Source organism: Ischnura elegans, chromosome 2 (assembly GCF_921293095.1).
Source record: "Ischnura elegans chromosome 2, ioIscEleg1.1, whole genome shotgun sequence".
Taxonomy (NCBI): Eukaryota; Metazoa; Arthropoda; class Insecta; order Odonata; family Coenagrionidae; genus Ischnura; species Ischnura elegans.
The window spans coordinates 34,736,681-34,758,943 of NC_060247.1; the positions used below are offsets into that span (position 1 = coordinate 34,736,681).

At 39.7% G+C, this 22,263-nt stretch overlaps 2 protein-coding genes across 2 annotated transcripts in view; both read right to left on the reverse strand.

The window, feature by feature from the left end:
* LOC124174031 (homeobox protein MSX-1-like) overlaps window positions 1–14,572 on the reverse strand; it is a 32,251-nt gene extending 17,679 nt beyond the window's left edge. The window contains exon 1 of the mRNA XM_046553172.1: window positions 14,423–14,572. Within this exon, the coding sequence (XP_046409128.1) occupies window positions 14,423–14,453 (31 nt within the window). The 5' untranslated portion in view covers window positions 14,454–14,572. The remainder of the gene's footprint in view (window positions 1–14,422) is intronic.
* Window positions 14,573–14,600: 28 nt separating this feature from the next.
* Window positions 14,601–15,820, reverse strand: LOC124174203 (wiskott-Aldrich syndrome protein homolog; the record flags this gene model as incomplete). The annotated part of the gene is made up of 1 exon (XM_046553300.1): window positions 14,601–15,820. A coding segment is annotated over exon 1 (468 nt), but the record flags the coding sequence as incomplete, so codon positions are not given.
* Window positions 15,821–22,263: the final 6,443 nt, after the last annotated feature.

Genomic DNA, 22,263 nt, shown 5'->3' on the forward strand with positions numbered 1-22,263 from the left:
AACGGTACAGATTAGGCGTGTGTGAGTCCTAATTAAATTATGATGCATAGTAATTAATATTATCTTGACTGCTCACTGCCATTAACAAGCTATAACACCGCTCTGGGAACAAGAATACCTATTTTAAATCTCAGGAGTCACAATTTTTTTGTGTTACAGGTAAATCTCACTTTCACAGTTTACTCTAGTTTTGCCTCATTTTCTGATAGCCCGGGTTTATGCACTGAAGCAATTTAACTCCACAAGAGATTTCCTGAAACGTAATTTAGGCCATGGATGACATCTGAAATCATCGGGGTTATTAAGGCAAAAGTCGGTAATATATGGCGGGAGGCGGGACTCCAACAGTCGTTAAAACCAAAGGCTCCAAAGACTCGAGGAGGCACCTTGGACATCATTACTTTTACAGCTGGGGACAACCGGAGACCGAATCCCACTAAACTCTTACGCGCTTTGAGTTGGGAAGGGCTACCAGAGAAAGAATAAAAAAAAAAACAAATGGGAAACCCTTGTGGGTAAATGGTGGTGGGGGAAGACAAGGGTTGATGGGATGGGTGAGGCTTTAATGATCTTGGTGACGAGGTGATGATGGACGCCGCGCGCTCGCATACATGTGTGCTTAGTATATATATGTATGTAGTATATTGAAAACGTTTGGGGCATCTGCGGGGCCGGAGAAATTTTTTGAGTGTCGAGGAAAAGAGGGCGGGGTGAATGAGAAAAGGGGGTTGGACCCTCTTAGCGACAATATCCACTTAAAAGTCTCTCCCCATTTTTATGGATGCCAGATCCCCCTTGCGGTAACCCGTGGGGGGATGGTGTAAAGGTCTCGCGAACGGAAAATAAGGCCGGCGGGAAGATTCTGGGCAGGGCGCGTAAACGACCTCTGAAAATACACCAGTTCCCCTCCCACATACTTTAATCGTTTGGTGAGCAACGCTAGTTCCCGCTAAAGACGTGGGTTAAAAATAAGAATGAAGGTTTTGACAGGCTGGAGAAATGATGGCACCAATGGGACGCGATCCTGGGTCGGAGATTGTGTTGAAACGACTTCTCTTTCGGCTGAGGTCATCCCTGCCATTCTCTAAGACCACTTCCTGTGGTCCCTTCTCGATTTCCGGACGCATTTTAACGCGCTAGGGTTCGGCCACAAAATGGCCGCAGCATTGTCATCACCTGGCAACTCCACTACACCGTCGCAGATCCAACAACAATGAAGATGTGCGCCCTTACGGAAACCTTAGTGGATACGGTTAATTATACCAGAAAATTATACACTGGTTTATCATAAAATAATGGTGTGATTTCAGTAATTCATGGGAATGTATTAGGGAAATTTCAAGATCTTATTTTCTTGTGGGGATAGGTACATCAAAAGCGTTGTTTACAGGCATATAATTCGCGAACTAAACCGCTTACTGAACAGGATTAATGAAGCTTAGACAATCATTTAAGAAGAAAAGTTAATCAATGTTTGGACATGAGTTGAGTATCATTTGGAAAATTGTCGAGCGACTAAGAGCGCACATAATGCATTTTTTATTTGCGTAAAAACTTTTGAAAGGAAAAATAAAAAAAACATGAACTGCAAAAAATTCTGTTTTCATTAAAACCAAGTTCAAAAGTGATCCAATATTTTGTGATAACCCTTATTCTTAACCATAAAGTAAATTGTTTTTATGAATCAATAATATAATGCCTTTATGAATCCCCAACTCTTTAGATTTAGCTCGTATGCGAGAACCTCATTATAGTGCACTAAAAGAATCACATAGAGAGATATTAGCACCAATTTTTCGGCTGAATTTAGTTTTTAGCAATCATAAACAGCTTCACTTCCTCACAAGACGCTGTAGATTTTACCCGAGATTAGTGCCATGATCCATCGCTCAATTCTTACTACGTAGATGACCTTACGTGATTAACATATAACCCCGATTGATAAGGTCATGACTTGATTCGAAAAGAAACACGAATCAATAACTAGTTAGGAAAATTAAACTGACCGAAAACGCCCATGAATATGACAAATGACTTCAGCATGTCAAGAGCAATTAAGAAAATACATTAAATCTATTTGGTATTTAATTTTTAAATAGTGTTAGCATTATCGGCAATAGGAAAATAAATCAAGCAATCAAACAAATAAAAGCAAGTTTGGCCGGAAAATTACAGTGAGATACATTTAAGCTTAATGATTCCAACTGTTACTAGAATATTTTTCAACCAGGATGAGTTTGCGAATCTTCAATCGTGGTAACTAAATAATGCTCACATACTATTCCAATGCAAAACATTTTACGATGCTGAGTTTCTGTGACATCCGGAATAGGATTGAGGATTTTACATCAGCAATGCACGCAGAAGATACCAAACAGAGTTTGCCGATTAATGAGGAGAAAAACCGACGAAAACACCAAAAAAGCAATAGAATTAATTTTAACTTAATACTATTAATAATGATAAGATATTTTTTGATTCCCGTGAAAAAATCATTGGATTGGAAATAGAGAGCATGCTAGATGACGCATGAATCGGAAGAAGTCTGAAGAATCATTATGAAATTATATTCCAAATTAAAATATTAGATAGGCATTATGGGCTTTACAAGCCCACCAATAAAATCATTATAACTAGCCTTAGGTCATTATATAATAACACTTAGTTTCCTTCATTCCAAACCTATGTAAAAAGTTATAATTATATATAGACCGTGTCACAAGAAACATAATTACTTCCTAATGAATTTTAATCTGGAACAAAAATCTTACGCTCTGATAATTGTTTCAGCCGAACGTTTAAACGTAAACTTGCCACTATTTACTCTTATTTTATGTTGTAAAGAATAGAAACACTGGAAGCTACTGCTGATAAACTTATATCCGCAATAATTTTAATATTTCATTACATTTAAGCTGACACGAAGAAGTGAACGAGCTAATTCAAAACAAACAAATAAATGTGATAGCTCTTCATCAATTAAGGGATCATGAAAATGAACCATGAAATTTCTTATTTACTGCGGCGTATTTAAGAGTCACCAATTACTTGAACTGCATAAATTTAAATCTTGATGAATGGCCAAGATAGTTTCCATGCTTGTATTCATCCAATCAATGGATTAATAGCTCTTAATGAATTATTTTCTCATGCAAAAATAATATTCACAAGTAATTATCAAGGCTATATAGTGCAATGATTTATCGGATGCCTCTTAACAGGTAATATATACACTGCGTACTCACTTAGCATACTGCGGTCATTCTTCAGTTGCTCATTCATTTATTGTAGCACCTAGCATTAGATGCTTAGCAAGAACGTATAATCACCAGTTACAACATGATGGCTCGTATAGCATCAGTGGTTAATACAGAGTAACCAGTCAGAAGGTGTTCTAACATAGTTTTACATACTGAAAGAATATATACCTGCTGACATTACATAAAATGAAGATTAAAAATAAATAGTTGCCCATCAAAGTAAAGTACTTAGGGTACCGTTATACTCATAAGTAAGGAGGTCTGGTAAAATATACACTAATTATCACCGGTAAACTGATAGTAGCGTTATAATTCACCAAATAAATATTCCGAACTCCCTGCGGTATTCGTAACTAATTTACGGAAGAGTTACGAACTGTTCCCACTTCATAGGGGACAATTCTTAACGAAAGGGTAAAGCGAATAGATTGTTCATGTTAAAGTGGTTACATGACCACAGTCACAATGTCAGCAATGATGTAGCATTTTATATGTTCTACGATAGCGGAAGCGCTTTAATGAGCAGCCAACTCTTCCATCTATCAGATGGATAGTTTCATTATGGATCCCTCGTCGGCATGCGTGAGTTGCAGGCCAAAACTGTTTCCAGGTTCCCCATCATTTTTTCTTCATCATTAAAAATGTACTCCATCCCCATGCGACACGAAGTCATGTCAATGACCTTATAAAATATCATTAGACGCATTTTAATAACTGCAAACGGAAAATATGCCGAAATTCAGACAGATAATTACGGAAATGACGAGGCCAATTTCTCGTGCGACCTGTTTTCCGTTTTCACGGAATCACTAAAGCTCCCATGAGAATGATTTTCTTCGCGAGAAATAGCGACATATTTGTTTTCTGAAGCATACTTTAGAAGAAAACGTATTCCATAGCCAGTGCTATCTGTACCAAAGTTTATAAATGGCATTTAACGCGGCTGTTTCAAACACTATCTTAGCTTTGCTTTGAAAATCAGAGGTCAGTAGGAAGCCAGAACAACCGATATCGTAATCAAATTAGGGAATAAGCGAGAAGTTAGCAAATCCTTTCTTATTCATATTATATTCTCAAATAATACAATTTACTTTATAAATAATCCACATAAGTATTTTAAAAAAGGGTTGGGGAGGGAGGAAACAATGGCAACGGCGAGCGCTATTTCTAGACCAATCCCCATGCTTTGCGAAAAAGGATGAAGATAAACTAATGTCACCATACTTTTCCTTTTTTAACTACCCGTTTTTAGACGAAATCCCATTCTTAGACACCGATTTTCGTGAATGCTCTTGGCATAAGTAATGAAAACCGTTGATAGGAAGAAGATATTCACCCTAACCGCCGGAAACAGACAACTAGGCAAGGTTGATGTGGGAGAAGAAAACGGCGGGAAGAGTGCTCGCGGATTGGTGTGGGCGGGAAGACGGATATAGGGGGGTTTGGCGGCGAGGGAGATTCTGATTGGCGCGATAAAGGGACGCGGGATTGACTTAAGAGGGATGAAGGACGATTTCTCCGTCCAATCGCTGAATCCTTCGGCGGTCCCTCGCGCGGCGTGATAGCGTCAAACGCTTGAACGTCCCTCGATGATAGCGAGTCGCGAGGGTGAATACGGGCCACGTGGGATGATGATTGCGTTGGCGGCGTGTGCGCGGGGCCGAGGAGGCCTACGTGCGGCTGGGGGTATGTCCGGGGAAGGTCCCGTGGAGGGAATCGGCAAATCCCATAGGGTGAGGCAGACGAACAGAGGTGTCCCTGTTAACGGTTACTGCGAGCGTTGTCCGTGTACGGAATCCCTTAATGATAGGCAAGATATATAACTTAAACATGACAAAATTTCCTATAGACATTAGACAGGGTTCGTGTAACTATAAATTTTCAATTTCTATTCGGTGGCGGGGTAAAGTACTCGCCTACTAATCCAGGGGTCGCGGATTCGAATCCCGTCTTAGCGGATTTTCTCCCATTCAGGGCATGGATGTAAGTGCGCGTCCATCGGCGTAATTGCATGCTTATTATTTTAATTGCTTAACTTCTCGTATCCAACTTTTTTTTTAGATAATTAATAAATTGCAAAATGTGAACCATTAGCCCTTCGACAAATTCCCAAACAATACTCAACTTCTATCCAAAGAATAGTTAACATTTCTTAAGTAATGGTTGTCATTGCTTCATTTATCTTGTTAGTGGTTTGGGTCGCTAATTTTTTTCTATAAGCTTTTGATTTACTACGACAAGAAAATAAGATCTTGGAATTCCCTTAGGTATATCTTACCATGAATGAATGAAACCGCACCATTCTTTTAAGATAATAATGTATATTATTTTCTCGTATAATTAACTGCTTCGACGCCTTTCATTGGCATATAAGTGCATATCACCCCAGTCCATCCCTGTTTTCAGCATTAAGATAATATTGAGAATTGTAAACAAAAAAGTCAGCAGAACCTCAGCACTGCGCCATAACGCCATTGCGCAAGCGAAATGCTAGATATTATCATTTTAATAACGTTATTAATGTTGACAGAAGTTGGTTTGGGGAAAACAAATACAATCGCTACCAACTTTCCGACCTACGCCTCTCCCTTGATGCCAGTTTTGCATGTATAAGAGAATTTATAATAACTGTCAACTAAAACTAACAGCTCAATGAAACTTTTAATTTTTCAACGCCTTCAGGAAAATCAACACCGCCATAAGGTCGAAGCAGTGAAATTTCAAGTCACTAGTAATTATTAGAGAAATACAAGGATAAATTATCCTTTAAAAACTAATTCGAAGTTCTTTTGTGGCATGAAGGTCACCTGCTGGTATTGCACCGAAACCCCAATTACAATAGTTAAAATATATCAGTTGAGTGGGTTGGAAGCCAAGTGGTACAAGTGATTTCTCTTTTTTACGCAGAGTTAGGTACAGAAATTAGGTAAAGAAAAAAAACGAGATCAATTAGATGTTTAGTAGTGCATTTGATTTTCCACTGGATGTCAGCACAGAACAGAGACTCACTCGTTTCCCTTGGTAACCAGGTTTTTGTGTTCTAATTTATTCTAAGAATCAACTTTACCTAACTCAGTTGAGAAAAAAATAACTTTTACCCCTTGGCTTCAAACCCACTCAATTCATAGATATCGTTAAGTCAGAGCAGAGTTCTAATCTTGCACGGGCTTTAAACTTTTACTGCCCTAAAAAACTGAACGCTGACGTGGTTTACCTTAATTTGATAAAAATTGCCTCTTAAATAAGAGCCTCTGAGGGACATGGATGGTAATGAGCGCGTCACGGCTAAAAAACAATTACTCTAGCATGGTTTCTTGAATTAGATATTTTGAACGAAAAAACTCAAATTTTAAATGCGGAAAATCATTAGAATGATTTAAAACGCACTAAATAACTTCCTGAAAGAGTAGTACGTAAACGGGAAGAACGCAATCTTGGAATACCAAGGATGAAATTCTGAGGGATACCACGTCACCATTCAGTTTTTCTAAGTGTCTATAGCCTGTGCTGGATTTGGATGCCGCTGTGATACTACGATTATGAATTTATGCATCTAAACTATTCTGAATTGAATTTCATCCTTGGTGTACCCGTGCGCGAGACTACGTACAAAGCACGTTTTTCTTGCAGTGCTATCTTGCTAGTGCAACCTACGAAATTTCCTATGAATTGCATTGAAATGCAAAGTATATCCCGCAATCACTCACGTTACACTGTGCATTGCCACTACTCGGCAGAGTTACACAACGTGTATCCCACATCAAATATTCCACGCAGTTCCGAGAAAAAAACTGTAGACAGAAACTACGCCTTCGAACTTGCGCTGGACAAATAAACAGCTGAGGTTTGTCAACCGAAGAGGTAAATGTGCCAATCTAATTGTAAGTGTCAAAGGCTTCAAAAGAAATCATTCAAGCTAATTTAATTGATCAATAATATTTTTCAAAAAAAATATTCAGGGCTTTGTTGCTTTATCAAAATAATTATGCCGTCAAGGTCCAAAGCTATACTGCACTGCTGCCTATAAAACAAAATAATGGATGCTGCATTTAAATGTCACGAACGATTAGTACTGTCTCTCATTCAGGATAATTTCACCCGACACACTTGATTTTGGTTTCTTCATATACAATTTTCCAACTGCTCTCTTGCCTATGCCTTTGGAAATATTAAGAGGCTTTCATTTTTACCATTCGTAGCACCTTAATAACTTCTAATCTATTTTAATCACTACAATTTATTTTCGATATATTAGCCTACTACTAGCAATAACGTGCTGGGCCAATTATGAACACAATTATTCACGAATACTTGTGCTGAAGTTTGAAGCTGAGCGTACCAATATTGAGCAATGCATGTAAAAATTCATTGCTATAAATGCCGAATTTCTTAACCAAGTATGACATATCCAATTGCGCGGGAGGGATTGAATAATTCTTGAAACCGAACGAAACAATATCATGCAATACCAGAAAAATTCGGCAGTATCTCTGAAGTACTCCTGAATAAGACAGTACCAGTTACGGTTTTTGTACCACAAAACGAAGACACCGAAGGTATCCAACCATTTTCTTGAACCCCGAGAAGCGAGAGCAGTAATATTTAACAGATAGCGATCCGAGATGAAACCTTAGGCTCGCGCGCGACACAGCGCCAATGAAAATCCCGGGCGAATTTGCATAAACAAACAAGGGCGCTGGTTATTAATTTCTCACCTCGCGGTTCCATTGTGGCGGCATCTCGGGGGAGGGCGAGGAAATTGAGGATGAGGGCGGTCGGTAGGAAGGTTTTCGGGAAGGAAGGGGACCTTGTCACGTGGCTGCTTCGCCCCGGGCGGGAGGGGCGGATGTCGAAGATAGGCCTATGATGCGGAGGGGTGTGTGTATGCACACGAGGGTGTTAGGCGTACATGATTAATGGCCGCTTTAGGTCTCGCCAGTAAGCGTATCGACACGAGGGGGTGAAACGCTGAGGGAATTGTCGTGAAAAGACCTTTTCACTCATTCCACGAAGAGAATCTTGTTTGCTAACTGTTTTCATCATTGGAGTGATCTGATAAGTTACTGCCCAATAATATGATTAACAAAACCACGATTCTAAGTTTCCGATGCTGACCAACGATGGCACCAATTTCTACTTCAATTGACGTAGTATAATTCTTTATTTCGTTTGAAAATCATCTATATCAATGTACTATATCGCACAGTGGCGTAACTATGGGGGGGGGGGGGGGGGGGGGGGTTGTCGAGGGGGATAGATCCCTCCAAAGCCTCAGAGAAATAAAAATAATTTTCAAAAATATTGTCTAGTTTTGACTTATAGTAACCTAAGGTTTTAACCTTTAAGGTAACCTTTTACTGAAACCCAAATTTTAAGTGCTATAATTATGTAAAATGTATTTGCAGGCACGTCATTTTTCCAAAATTCTCTTAAAACGGGGGTGGTGGGTGGGAGGTCACCCTTCCCCATCTCCTCTCATTCCCCCCCCCCCTCCAAAGCATATTCCTAGTTACGCCTCTGATATCGCATGCTGCCTCTATAGGCGTGTTGCGGGGGTTATAGGACACCAGCCGTAAACAAATATGAAGGAAATGCGCTTCGAACGACGTTCCGCCTAGGTATAATGGGGTACATGACATGAATTTACCTATGGTCTGTTGAAAAGTGGGTTCATTTATAGTTATTAGAGTGCTGATCATTTTGATCAACAATCGACGATTGATTTACCCAGGCATGGATAAAATACGAAGGCTGGAGAGTCATCGCTAGGTTGGTGTCCCGATCGGAGTAGCATCCATCGCTATTATGTAATTTTAAAAACATCTCCACAAAAAATATCAACTCTGTTTATAACTAGAAATTGATGCAGTTTCTAACACAGAATTGGTAAATACAAATATTGCACCCAAAATTATATACAATTTGTAATCATTTGAGGTAAATAACTATTAATGATATTTTCATATTCCGAGTAAAATATCATCACCTAAGTCAGATTTTATCCTCTTGTTTAGCATCATTCAAAGACTATCCAAAGGATGCTTGGGGTAGTTGGTTAATTGGTTGCTTTATTAGCATCAATAGCAATAAATGGTCATCTATCGTAAAAAGGCCCGGCCCATCCTCCCACCCCCTGTCGTGACGTGAGCGCGTATCCTCGCCTCAGCGGCCGTCCGTCTTTCGGAAAAACGCGCGTGGAGTAGACGCCTCTCTTCGTTTGGTGGGGAATTACTGGTGCCCGGGGGGAGAGGAGGGAAGCCTGTGTGACCACCGCCAAGCAACCCCCGCCGCCGTAATTGCTTATCTCGACGCCCGGCCGAAAATCGCCGCCCCGTGAAACAGAGATGTTAGGGCGCCCAACTCCACCGAAATGATATCAATTTCACTCCTCCACTCCCTTCCCTTCACACCCCACTACATCAACCCCTGCCACGCTCCATGGCTCTCACATACACCCCTTCTTTCACACTAAACCAGGATCGGTAACTACTACAGGGTTCATATAGTCAAAAGACTTTTTCGGCTACCGCGCAAGCGACCAAGAAAAATACATGATCACAGGAAGGATCAGATTGACGATAGCGTTTTCATTCATGTTATCTACTACGATAGGCAATGATAAGTTCATTGCAATGAACACTCATGAATACAGAATACTCAATACCGGCTACGAAGATTTACTATAATTCTGATACTACCCCCGAAGAAGTAGTATCTGAATTTTAATAAAATCCATTTATAAATATTAAACAAACATTCATTAACTAAAACTTTCAATGCTGATTACAACTTTAGACCACTGCGCAACAACCTAGAGCACTCTTGTGTGCATTTAATCTGAGGAAACCGCGGTATATCTGGGCCAATTAATTTAACCTAACAATATTTTGTAATTTCAGAGTGCAAACCAAATTATAATTTTCTGTGGAACATGACAGATGCTGATACTGTGCAAAGAATCTTCTGAATCCGATGAAAACACTTCAAGGGAGAGATTTTGTATACGTATTTATAGATAATCAGAAACAACTAATTACGAATCGTAGTAGAATGGTTGATATTAACGTCATTTCATACAAACATGAAGGTTTAAAAGTCAACCAAGGTGTAATTAACTATAGCAATAAATATTACCATAATTCTCTTTCAATGCACACTTGCTTCAATAAATTTGCGGTTAAATCTCATCCTTGAAGATATTCAACCAAAGCAATTTCTTCCTTCCTTATAAAATGATAATAGATTAAGTTGAAAAGACATGAAGTACAAAGGCAAAACACGCAATATTCCGGCATGCGGCTTCCTTACATGAGTAACAGCGCCTTATTGATGTTAAAATGTGTTAAAACGTTAGATTCAACAGAAAAATCAAACAGGATGATTCAGTTATGAAATCCATCTCGACGCAAAATCCTTCGTGGGAGAGGTATTTTTCTTCCAAATATTTTCCTCCGTACAATAGGAGTGTATGTGAGGACCAACCACTGACTTCTCTTTCACACTTTGATCTCTTCAGTTGAATGAAAATGATAGGTTGGCCGTATAAATCCAACTTATATATATCGTGGGAGAGGGGGAGACGGGCGATACATTTCGGTGGCCTCGTGGCGCTGTCAACCATCTTCACACTCATCATCAAGATAGAAACCGATATTCAATGCCATGACCGACAATGGTGAACCAACTTAGTGGTGAAGAGGGACTGGAAATGAAGTGAGTGTGCAGTGCGTCAGAGCATAGATAACAAGTGACAGATGGAATACATTCGTTTCAAACTCATGAAACATCCTTAAGGAACATGGTTGGTAACAATGCAATGATAATCGATAGCTTTAGGTCTGACGTATCAAATTGCCCAATATTTTACACCGATAACATATATTTTCATAAGACCCGCAAGCATCTGATTTGCCATGCTTCAATTTTCCTTACGGGCGAATATCTAAAACATAAAGCGTCACATACAAATCAAAATTTTTATTTCGCTTCATGGAATTCAACTATAAATACCTCTTTCCATTAAACATGGGATACTCCAAATGCGATGTCATACATAAACGATCATTCTTTTGCTTTCGCGATAGTACCGCTCATATTTCCCGGTGAATGTACGCATCAACATGTCTTTGTATTCATGAAAAATAGGGTGCATTACCGCAGCAGTAATAACAACAAAACAAAGTAACTAATTGCATTAAGAATTAGCCTATTCGGTAGTGATTTAATCACAACTTGATTTTAAAAATGAATTAGTTACTTAGTGACCTTATCCACAAGGTATGCAGTAAGCTGACGGTGTGTTTTGGCATTATAAAAGATATCGAGATACTGTCAAATGATTATCGCCCGCTAATGATTCCTTACGGCTGATTTCTTGCTAAAAATGAATGTCCACCTTAATGGAAGGCTTTCATAAAAATAGAGCAGGAATTTTTCAGTCCTACAAACATTTCAGCTGAAATGCTAACGAAAGTGCGTTGATCTGCACCATTAGAACAATTAAGAACTGAAATAAAATAATGAAGTTCTGAAGGGAAAAATTGGCAATACTTACAAGTTCATAATATTTATGCTTCTATAATTGATTGAGAGGTAATAAATCGCCGATAAACATCGACGTCGTTTCATGAACGTTGTAATGCGGTTAATATAAACAATTCATGTGTATTTTCTCGCCATAGTGTCGAATGAAATAAATGTCGCTATTAAAAAAAGGGAGTGAGCTGCTATGGCAGAGCTATATATAGAGAAAAATTAACGTCAAAAAATTGAGAAATATTAAATGAAATTTCATCATTCGCTGTAATTTGGAAATTTAGAAAATACCTATGAATTGAACCTTATCAGGCTTAGATTGATCAGAAAATAAATGGCGTAAGTAGTGCTAATAGGAAATAATTATAGGTAACTTTCTTTTCATAACACAATGAGAGGAAGATAACATCACGAATCCCATATTATGTATGTAATTGATTGACGCGAAGGATTAAAAAAAAAACGTTTCCTCATTTACCGGCTTTGGCAACATCAGTCTCATTAAATGATAACTACATAAATATTGACCCAAGCAATTTTGTTATTAAAGGATAATGTAGACATAAACATGGGGCATCAATTGAAAATAGTTTATTAACAACGTTGTGATGGAAACATTCATGTTGATTTTCAGAAGTTGGGTGTACCCTTAATGTAGATCAAGTCCATTGATATGCGCACGCATCATATTGTATTCTTATACCGATCGGTAATTCAGCGATGGAGAGATTAGACAGAAGGAAAGAGGCAATAAAGTCAACATATGTGAGGAAGTGTAGATCATACGTAAATATTTTATCAATCTATTTCAACAGGTTATATTCAGGCATACCGTATTTCGATACCTGTTAAAATGTTTGGGATGAAAAATTCTCCATTCATCGTAAATGTATTATAACATTGCATACCCCTAGCTTTCTTGACGCTATAACAAATAGCCCATGTTAATATTGCAACCGGACTGTCAAAAAATAGTTTGAAATAAAATATTAACTGCAGACCATCGGCCTGTTCGTTTTTTCAGAATTCCATCAAAAGAGAAATATAATTATTATAACGGGGAGACAATAGAAAATTTAGGACCTACAATGAACAAGCGTGTATGGAGACCATTACATTACAAAGTTTTAGGAGCACCATAACTGGCATCAGAAAAGTATCTTTGAAATATCTATCTACACTCATCCGAGAAATCACCAGATGCGTAGCTATTTTGAGTCAATGTAAAGAGAAAATTAATTCAACACATTGCCATGCATAAAACTGAAATCAGTGATAATGTTATAGAATAAACCTTGCCAAATGTAGAACAATACGAAATTATTCTGGAGAAAAAGTAAAAATATTTTAAGTCTTGAACTGGTGCATTAAAAGCAACTAATGGCAAAATTGTCGCATAATACATAAACAGTTTGGAAACATTTCATTGAATTTTTTTTTAACAAATGGAACCATGCTAAATTTCTACAGAATAAGAGAAACCAATAAAGAGAATGCAATTAAGTCAAAATTACGTGATATCATCATTACAAATGAACATAAGTGCGAAAATTCTAATACATATGATTTTACACTTTCCCGGCGAACAACTTTAGAAAAATCTTCTCGGGATACCGCGCGGGTTAGATTATTCAAGATAGATAGTTCTAACCCGCGCGGTATCCCGAGAAGATTTTTCTAATTCTAATACAGTTTAAGCAATTGATTCGACTTATAAGATTGGAAAACTTGTCGCTTCGTGTGATTACCAATATCCCGCAAAAGTATGCTCAAAGTTGAAGATGGTAGTTTGCGCTAAAATCCAACATATAAAGATTTGCTCTAGCGATGTTGATCGGGAAATTGGATTAGGTACTAAAGGACAATGCAAATGAAAATAACATTCCTTTTTCGAAATATTTTCAATTCGCCTTACACAATTCGATCCTTATAGCTACCGCGAACAGAAAATCACACCGTAAGTTCATAAAATCCTCACGAAAACCGACCGATTGGAGCGATGAATTGAATTCTGAAGAAAAATTCGACATTGAGTAAAATGTAAGTGCGATATCAATCTTTCTGGATCACCATCCAAACATAACCATGATATTGGGTATTTATGAAATTGATGAATGAAAGGTTTGAAGGGAAGATATTTACTAGGTACTCCAAAGAAGCTCAGCGTTAAATCCACGTAATTATCTACGGCAGCAGGAATTAAACTACAAAAGTAATTTTGAATAACATTTATCATGCATTACTCGCTAATTGTCAGCTACGACAAAAAAATAAGTGTATGACTACGTGTAAGAGATTAATAAAACAACATTGATTATTGATTTTTGGAAAGATACAATCTTCGCTTATTGAATGTCTTCGGTTACGGTCGAGCATTAGGCAAAAATTTATTGTGTCAATGTTTCATTGACTCATTGTTGCATCAAAGTCATTGATGACAATAGGCGATTATGAATTGGTATGATAAAATGAACTCTTAGCCCTGCGGAATGACTTAAACAAACATTCCATAAGAGGAAAAAAAAATAAATTTACATTCAGTTAACCTCGCCTTTCAGTGCTAACCTTCCACAATAAGGTAAAAACGTAATGAAGGAAAACAATACAAGAATGGTAGATATACTCACTTGAGGGTGAGGATGGCCTGTGGTATGGCATCCAGGCGAAGGGCGGCAGGTGGAAGGCCCATCCGGGGGCCACGTGCGGGTGTCCGTCCACGGGCGACGGGTGGTGCGGGTGCCTCTGGTGCGGGTGGTGCTCTCCCCCCCTGCCCCCGCTCCCCGCCGGCGACCCCCGCCCCCCCCCCGCCTCCTCCTCCTCGTCCTCCTCATCTTCGTCCTCCTCGTCCTCGGACCTCGCCGTCACCTCAACCTCTTCCTCCTCCTCATCGGGCATCGCCCTCAGCCGCGACTCGGCCTCCTCCGCCACGGGAGGCGACGGCCTCCGCGACGGCGAGGACGGCGCCGTCGGGGGCGGCGGCGGGGGCGGTGGTGGCCTCAGGGGCATCGGCAGGTGGTGGTGGTGGAGCTGGGGGTAGGTGGGCGCGGGCCTCTTGACGCCGCACCCGCCGCTGAGCAGGGAGTCCACGCTGAACGAGATCTTCTGCTTGGGGAAGGGCGGGGACGGAGCGGTCGCGGGCGCCGCGGGAGAAGAGTTGCCGGCCGGCGAGGCCGCGTCTCCCCGTCTCGGCACTCCCGACTCGGCCGGCGACTCCCACCGGCTTCCCCCGCCGCCGCTCCCGCCGCCACCGGGTCCGCCGTCCGTCGTCATCATGGTCGCTCGGCGGAGCGGGCGGAGGTCCGCGGGACGCAGTGCCGTCACCGCTATGGTTGCAGAGTCACTCCCGCGCCGAAAGACCAAAAAGTCCTCCTTTTCCGGGGGAATGGCACAGTAATTTTACAAAACTGGAATTGTTCTCACACCAATACTCTCAATCACTCTTCCAGGTCTTTTTCTCGCTAAACGCCTCTCACTATCTCGTTTTAAACATAAAGGCCCCCAGCACGATGCCTTGTAGTACACCACGCGTGAACTGCCACGCCTCCCGGCACATTTCTGGTATCCATGGCTTCACTGTCCTGCTCTCCACTCTCTTGTGTCACAGTAACGCAGCGACCTGGATGTCAAGTGCTAAACAAATGACCTCTCGCAGCTCTTCACGAAGAGAACTCAGTCTAACGAGTCCATGAGTCGCCTCACGGTTACTTAATCTCGCACCTCAGTCCATGGCTCGGAAAAAACTCCGATCACAGCTATTTTCCAGCGCCTTCCTCTCGAGGGACGCTGGACACAGCCCACCAAACGACACCGATCGCTGAACTCCTTCGATAAGAGGATGACGATCACGGAGAACGTGGCGTAAACGTACGTGCGATGATGCAGGAAGGGCGAGACGGTGTGATGAAACCACGGTACTGCTTAGAGCTCCCTTCCCTCACGGGATCCAGTAAAGGACTTGCGAGAGGAATGGGGTCTTGTAAAACGGAGGCGGTGGAGGAACTATGGAAGGAGTGGGGGTGGAAATGAAAAGGGTGGGGGCGGATGGGGGCGGAGAGGGGATGGAAAAGAGAAAGAGAGGTGAGCGAGGAAGGAGGAGGAGAAGAGAGGTAAGAAAAGTTTTTTTTTTTGAAGAGGAGACGGACCGTGACACAACAATCGTCGGCGAGAGAGACCGAGGCAAGTAAAACGGACGAGGCAAGGAAACACCACTTGCCAACTCATTTCCACTGCTCTCTCGCCACCCCCCACCATACACCACTCCCCTCTACCGGGGAAACTCCTACCCCCTACCGTTAGACCCCTACCCCTCCCCTTACGCCACCCCCGAGCACGCTCCTCCCCACTCTCTCTCTCCCCCACTCGAATAAACCCGATTCCAGCTCTGCCCTCCACGACCATCGCAAGCCCCTACCCTTATGATATCCTTCTCTCTTTATTTTTTTTTATTCCGTCGTAATTTCAATTTTTTTCGGACCGTTCGATACACACTGCCGCCACCCAAGGAGTCGAGAGTTTGTGAATCCCACACTCCACCCCGAAGACATCAAGGCAGCCTCCCATCCCTTTCCGCGTTCGCGAGGGGAAAGGAGGGGAGGATGGGAGTCCCCGCCCACGGACGCGAACGAGGGAGCGAATGGGAGCGCGAGCCGGGACGTCTAAAGCCACGCCCCTCACGGATGAAAAGTAGGCGTGGCTAAGAGCGAGCCAATGGTGGGGGGAGAAGAGGCAGCGTCTCCGAGGGAGGGTCGGGGAGGTCGTGGAAGAGGTTCTGCCCGGAGCATTCTCGTCTTGAGTTCCGCCGAGGGTGATGTCCCCGTGGAAGCGATCGAGACACCGTCAGCGCCCGGGGCATAATATTGAAGCATCTCAGAATATCACGATATTTACTTACATGTATTATCAAATCGATACAATAAACCCTTGCTTTACAAAATAAATCCGGAAGGACCGATCGTAATTTTGAATCGAAACTTTTTTTGGACGAGATACAGAGAAATCTGTGTAATGAGCATCGGCGCATGCAAATTTTTCCACGCTGAAATACGTATTTCATCAACAAATAAGACGTAGAATTACATGCTTGATGAGGCTGTGTGAGTGAAAATACATCAGTTAAATTGTAAATTTTATAAAGCACGCACAAAATCAGCTCAAATCACACGCCGAATCCATCATAAGTCAAGCACATGGTAAAGCGGGGGTCAACTGTGCAGCGTTTTTGACCATTTGGCGATTTATGTTTCTCAGATAAAGTTCTTGCTGTAATGCCAAATGGCTCATACCAAATATCGTTACCGATGAGAATACCACGATATAGTATCGTGATATTCTCCGATAAAAAGTCGTTGCTCAATGAAATATCAAGATAAACCTTTGAGATAAACAAGCGTCATCACGAGCAATCATCCGGTACAATTTTAGCATCGAGATGTTTATTTGGGAGGTGATTTATTACTTATTATTATTATATATTATAGGAGGGGATAGTGTCGTGATATTTTCATCTGCTTCATTTAGACAAAATTTATCGATCCGATGTATGTTATCGAACCACAGATAATATTTATTAAAAAATTATCGCACTCCGATATTATGTTTCCAATATCACGGAGGCCTACCGCCAAAGACTTCTTCGGATCATTGCCCCCGCTACGCCAGACACAGACTTTCTGACTCCATCCCTCCGATTATAGATCATCATTATCGCTTGGTTAAACGTCATCCATTCTCGATGAGACGGGCGTATTTTCGCTCATGCTGACGATGGTTTTTGGTGAATAAGGAATAGATACACAAATAGATTCGTTGGCCACGGTTTCTTCCTCTTAGATTCACATCCATCGACATTGCAGGGTTGAAAAACGTTCCTCCATCACGTCAAATAGCCCGCTCGATCTCCAGAAGAGAATCCGAAGAGCCATCATAATCAACTGCATGCCATGTGTAATTATAAGTGCCACCTCTCAGAGAATCTATCAGAAATCAAGTAAGCTATTCAAAGAGAGCAGTGTGCGCACGGATAGCAACACGCATTCATTCTGATTTCCGAAAATAATTTTAAACTTTTGGCGTGATCATGATTTTTCGCATATTTTATTTTTATCTTTGAACAAACAATAGTATTACAGAAACATCGAATCTTTTTTGAAATTCTATGGAGATGCATTCATTTCACTCTACACGCAGCACACAAAATAGTGGCCACAAAAATGATAAAAAAATATTTGACGGTAACTGCTCTCTTCTGGAACAGAAGTTCAAGGCATCTGATGTGCACCTCAGCAAAAAATGTTAAAATAAATTAAATAAATAGACCCCTCAATGGGTATATGATAAAAATTACGCAATTCATGTAAACATGCATTATAATGTAAAGGGTTCTAATCGCTTCACGGGGTTTTGATTACGCAAAATAAAAATCGGCTAAACATCCGCATATGACATCTTCTATTATCACCTTTACGATTCTAATAAGCACGTTAGAAAGATGGAAGTGTAACCAATCGATACCACTCACCTGATGATGAACTCGAAGTCCCGAGACAGTTTTTGGAGACGTAGGTACCACAGTTTGGTGAATCAATGCAGATCAGTCCGTCCAGGCGAATCCATCAAAGTGAAAATCCAGTAACGTTCCTAGGATCGATTAAAAACTGAAATGAGAATCTCAGTGTATAAAAATAAATTTTCACCAAAAAGGCTAGTTACACCACCAATATTTTACAAGGATACAAAATGATGTTTGATAAATTATATTTGAGGGATAATTCTCCGAATAAATTGACTTTAAGTGGTACAAAAAAGGTTGAACCGTAAAAACGTTCGGAAAAATCCACTCACTATGAGGCTAAAACGAACCATCGCATGATTCGAAATTTTACCGGTCAATGATTAATATATAATATTTACACATGACGATGACTATATGAGGACCGACACAGCGGGATACTTGGCTATACAGCGACACCTTTCTTTTTCATCCGCTAATGATCACCCAAGTTTTGGAAAATGCTGAGCATGTGATACTATTAGAGCAAATTCAACTAATTAGATACCACGGATAAACCAAAATAAATACAACTACAGGCGGGAACCTACCTGAGATGAAGATAATTATTCCTGGATGTAAAGGACACCTTCACCAACTACCTCTTTATGAAATAAATTAACTTCATTGTAATGTAAAATTTCTTTTCTTCAATTATCTTATTAAAATTTGGTAGAGTCTATCTTTTGGTCTGTCACTTAACCAAAAAGTATTGTGACAATCGGAACAAAATTTCTCAGGAAAAAACCAGTCATATCCGGTTCACATATTGGTTATTTGCATAACATGTCTCTTTAGTGGGTGCGTCAAAAAATGACCAAAAGGAAAACTTTTCCCGGCACTGGAAGCAAGTTAAATGTACGAATTCCGGAGGCTTTGAAGATGTGGTATCAATGCATTTGGCCTCCCGAATCGTGTGTGATTGTAGTGAAATTTTCTCTAGTGAAGTGAATAAAGCACCGATAAGAAGACTGGAATGTTAAATAAGGCCCAAGGACCTCCAAAGCTAATTATTTGAATTATTTGGTGAGTTACACATTCGAAAACCTCGTATAAAAACCTCTGCTTCAATGCATACGTTTCTTTTTATTGCACGGTCAAATTAGTTCCACTTAAGATAGTGTACTGCAGAGTTCGCCAATGGGTGAATTACGAAATGAATATTCGCATTTATTAATTTGATTTTGCTTTTTATCAAGTACTTCATTAGTTGAAATTTTGACTTTGGGTTTATCTCCTCAGTAACCTTGAAATTAGCTCTAGCTGAAGAATTATCGGTGAAGAGATAATATGTGTATGGTGCGCTGGAACTTAAGCGGCCATGGAACGTGATGGGCTTGGGTAGATAATTTTCTGTAGACAATTGAATGACATTACCGTAAAATATACGCTTGATAGGAAAAGGTAATGAAGAATGCAAAACAGAGGATCGAAATAAATGTGAAACCTTTGATCAGTAGAGAACTGTGATGAGAGCTGTCTCATACGAATTTGAGGATCGAACAAAAATGATGGTGATTAAATGAATATTACCGTGGAACGTACGATACTTCGTAATTGTGATTAATAAAGAAATGACACAATAAGTATTTTATCTAGAAGAAACAAAGTACTGGGTCATTCTCACTGTATTTCTACGTTTCAGTTAATTGACAAAACACATGGTCGATAAATAGATGATTTTTTTATGATCATTAAATTACTTCTTAACTCCAACGCCAAGATATTACTTAATGAAGAAAACGGCGTTTGGCGAAATTGATTTGAGTAAAAGTTGCTATTTCCGCACCATCAAACTAATAAATATAAAAGAGGTGATCGGCGCCAAAAAATTAGGACATTTAATCATGTTAAACTTAGGTCACTAGAACTATAGGAAATACTTGACGCATAACTTGCTTACTATATTGAAACCCTGACACCTTGCAAGCGCGGTCATGAAATCTAATTACAAGATACAGGTTCTCAGAACAAAATTAATGAGGTGATGATGAAGTGAATTTAGCCTCCGAGTACAAATGTAGATTATGTAAGAACTACACTATTATTTATTTACTAACCCCCGCACCAATAGTAAATAAGCTTCAACATGAATGAAAATTGGCGTACCTACTAAAAAATTCCTCTTCGTTGTCTCCCCGGAAATCCAACAGGGACAAACATTGAAATAAATGTGGAGATATTAATTCAGCTCCACTGATATTTTGTCATCCCTCTTTCAATTTCTATACGTGCTACTCCCTGAAATGCCTCTTAACCAGCATAAAAAAATGAAGTACCTGTCCACTAACACCTTAGGCAATGAGGCAAAATTAGGCTGAAAAATGTGAGATGAATCTGTCAACATGAAAACTACGTAAAAGAGGTCGTCGAGATCCTAGAAAGCCCTGAAGTAGGCCCTACTTCTGTCAGTTATGTTGCTGGAAGAGAATATTTCCCTATTTTAAATACATAAAAATACATGGATGAATGGTGTATAATACACGAGAACTGCAATTATCTGCAGTCATTTCAGAGCCTGTATGAGACATTAATGTGAATTCGGAAAATCCATGCTAAGCTTTTCATTTAAAACATAGATGAAGAAAGGGCGCTTTTTCTCTTGATTGAATGAATGGAAAATAAATGTTCCTAGAATTTCCTTGTACAAATTGAATTTAATGCGGTGACTATTTTACTTATTCTCAAAACTGATACATTTTACTTTTATGTAAACAACTAAACATTTCTTAGGTAACCGCGGAATCAGCATTTAGCCCTGGAATGACATGAGAGTTACCCTCCGGCCATTTAAATCACGGCATAGGGTGATTATAAATACATTAAATAAAAATTGGTAAAAATAAGTATTACGGTACAATTGAGGTCTCATTGTTATCATTTAATCATGAAAATTTTCAACTACAAAATTTTCTAGATTCTTAATTGATTAAATCTTTCATGGAACGTTGATTATAATTCAATCTACTTCATTAATGTTTCCACATATTTTTGTATAACTACCACCCACTGACGTTTCCTCTTGCGTGCGTAAATCTTCCTTATGGCGTTTCTGCAATTGTTCGATACAATAAGGTCTTTTTGTTATCAAATACCTATGATGCTTTTTAAACTAGAATATTTTATAGATTCTTTTCTATAAGAAATTCTCTATTCACGCGAGAAAAATTTTGATGGAGTGAACAGAATTTCTCTCGCCGTGGATTTTACTTGCAGCTCAATAAACTCACGATAAAGAATAAGCTTATCGGGTGTTATACAGATTACATCATTTGGTCATACGTTGATTATTTGCAAAATTATATTTGCTCCTGCTAAAACACTTATTTCAATGAGATCAGCGAAGAATATGCTCACGATACAACACAAATCTCTTCTCCGAAGTATCCACAGAAGAACAATGGATGGACAGCAAGTTATAATTGAAAAAATGTATTCAATATATGATTGCCACTAACATATGAAGAAAGGTTCACTTTTATGCAGAGCGTTAAAATTGATACAATTTTGTGACTAAATTAAACATAATATCAATTGACGACCTGACGAAAAATATATTAATATTTATTAATAAAATTTAAAAAATAATTACATGATACACAAATAATTGAAAGGTTGACCAAAAGTGCTATAGAATTGTTGTGAAAGACAAGGCATTTTGGAGGAAGCGACGCCATTTGTGCCACGTGAGAAGATAGTGGAGAATTGGGAAAGGAAACTCGGTGCCAGAATTCGCAGAATTTATTAATTCTTCGTCTTGAAAGTTATTATTATATTCTCTCGGTAGTTATAATGAGGCAACAGTTTTCTCCAATGTCTTACGGTAACCTACGACCCAAAGTCGCAGGCAAGAGTGCCGGCGAAGCTTTTGCTTTTCCATTATCCAAGGAATGAAAGATAATAATGATCTTCGTAAAATGT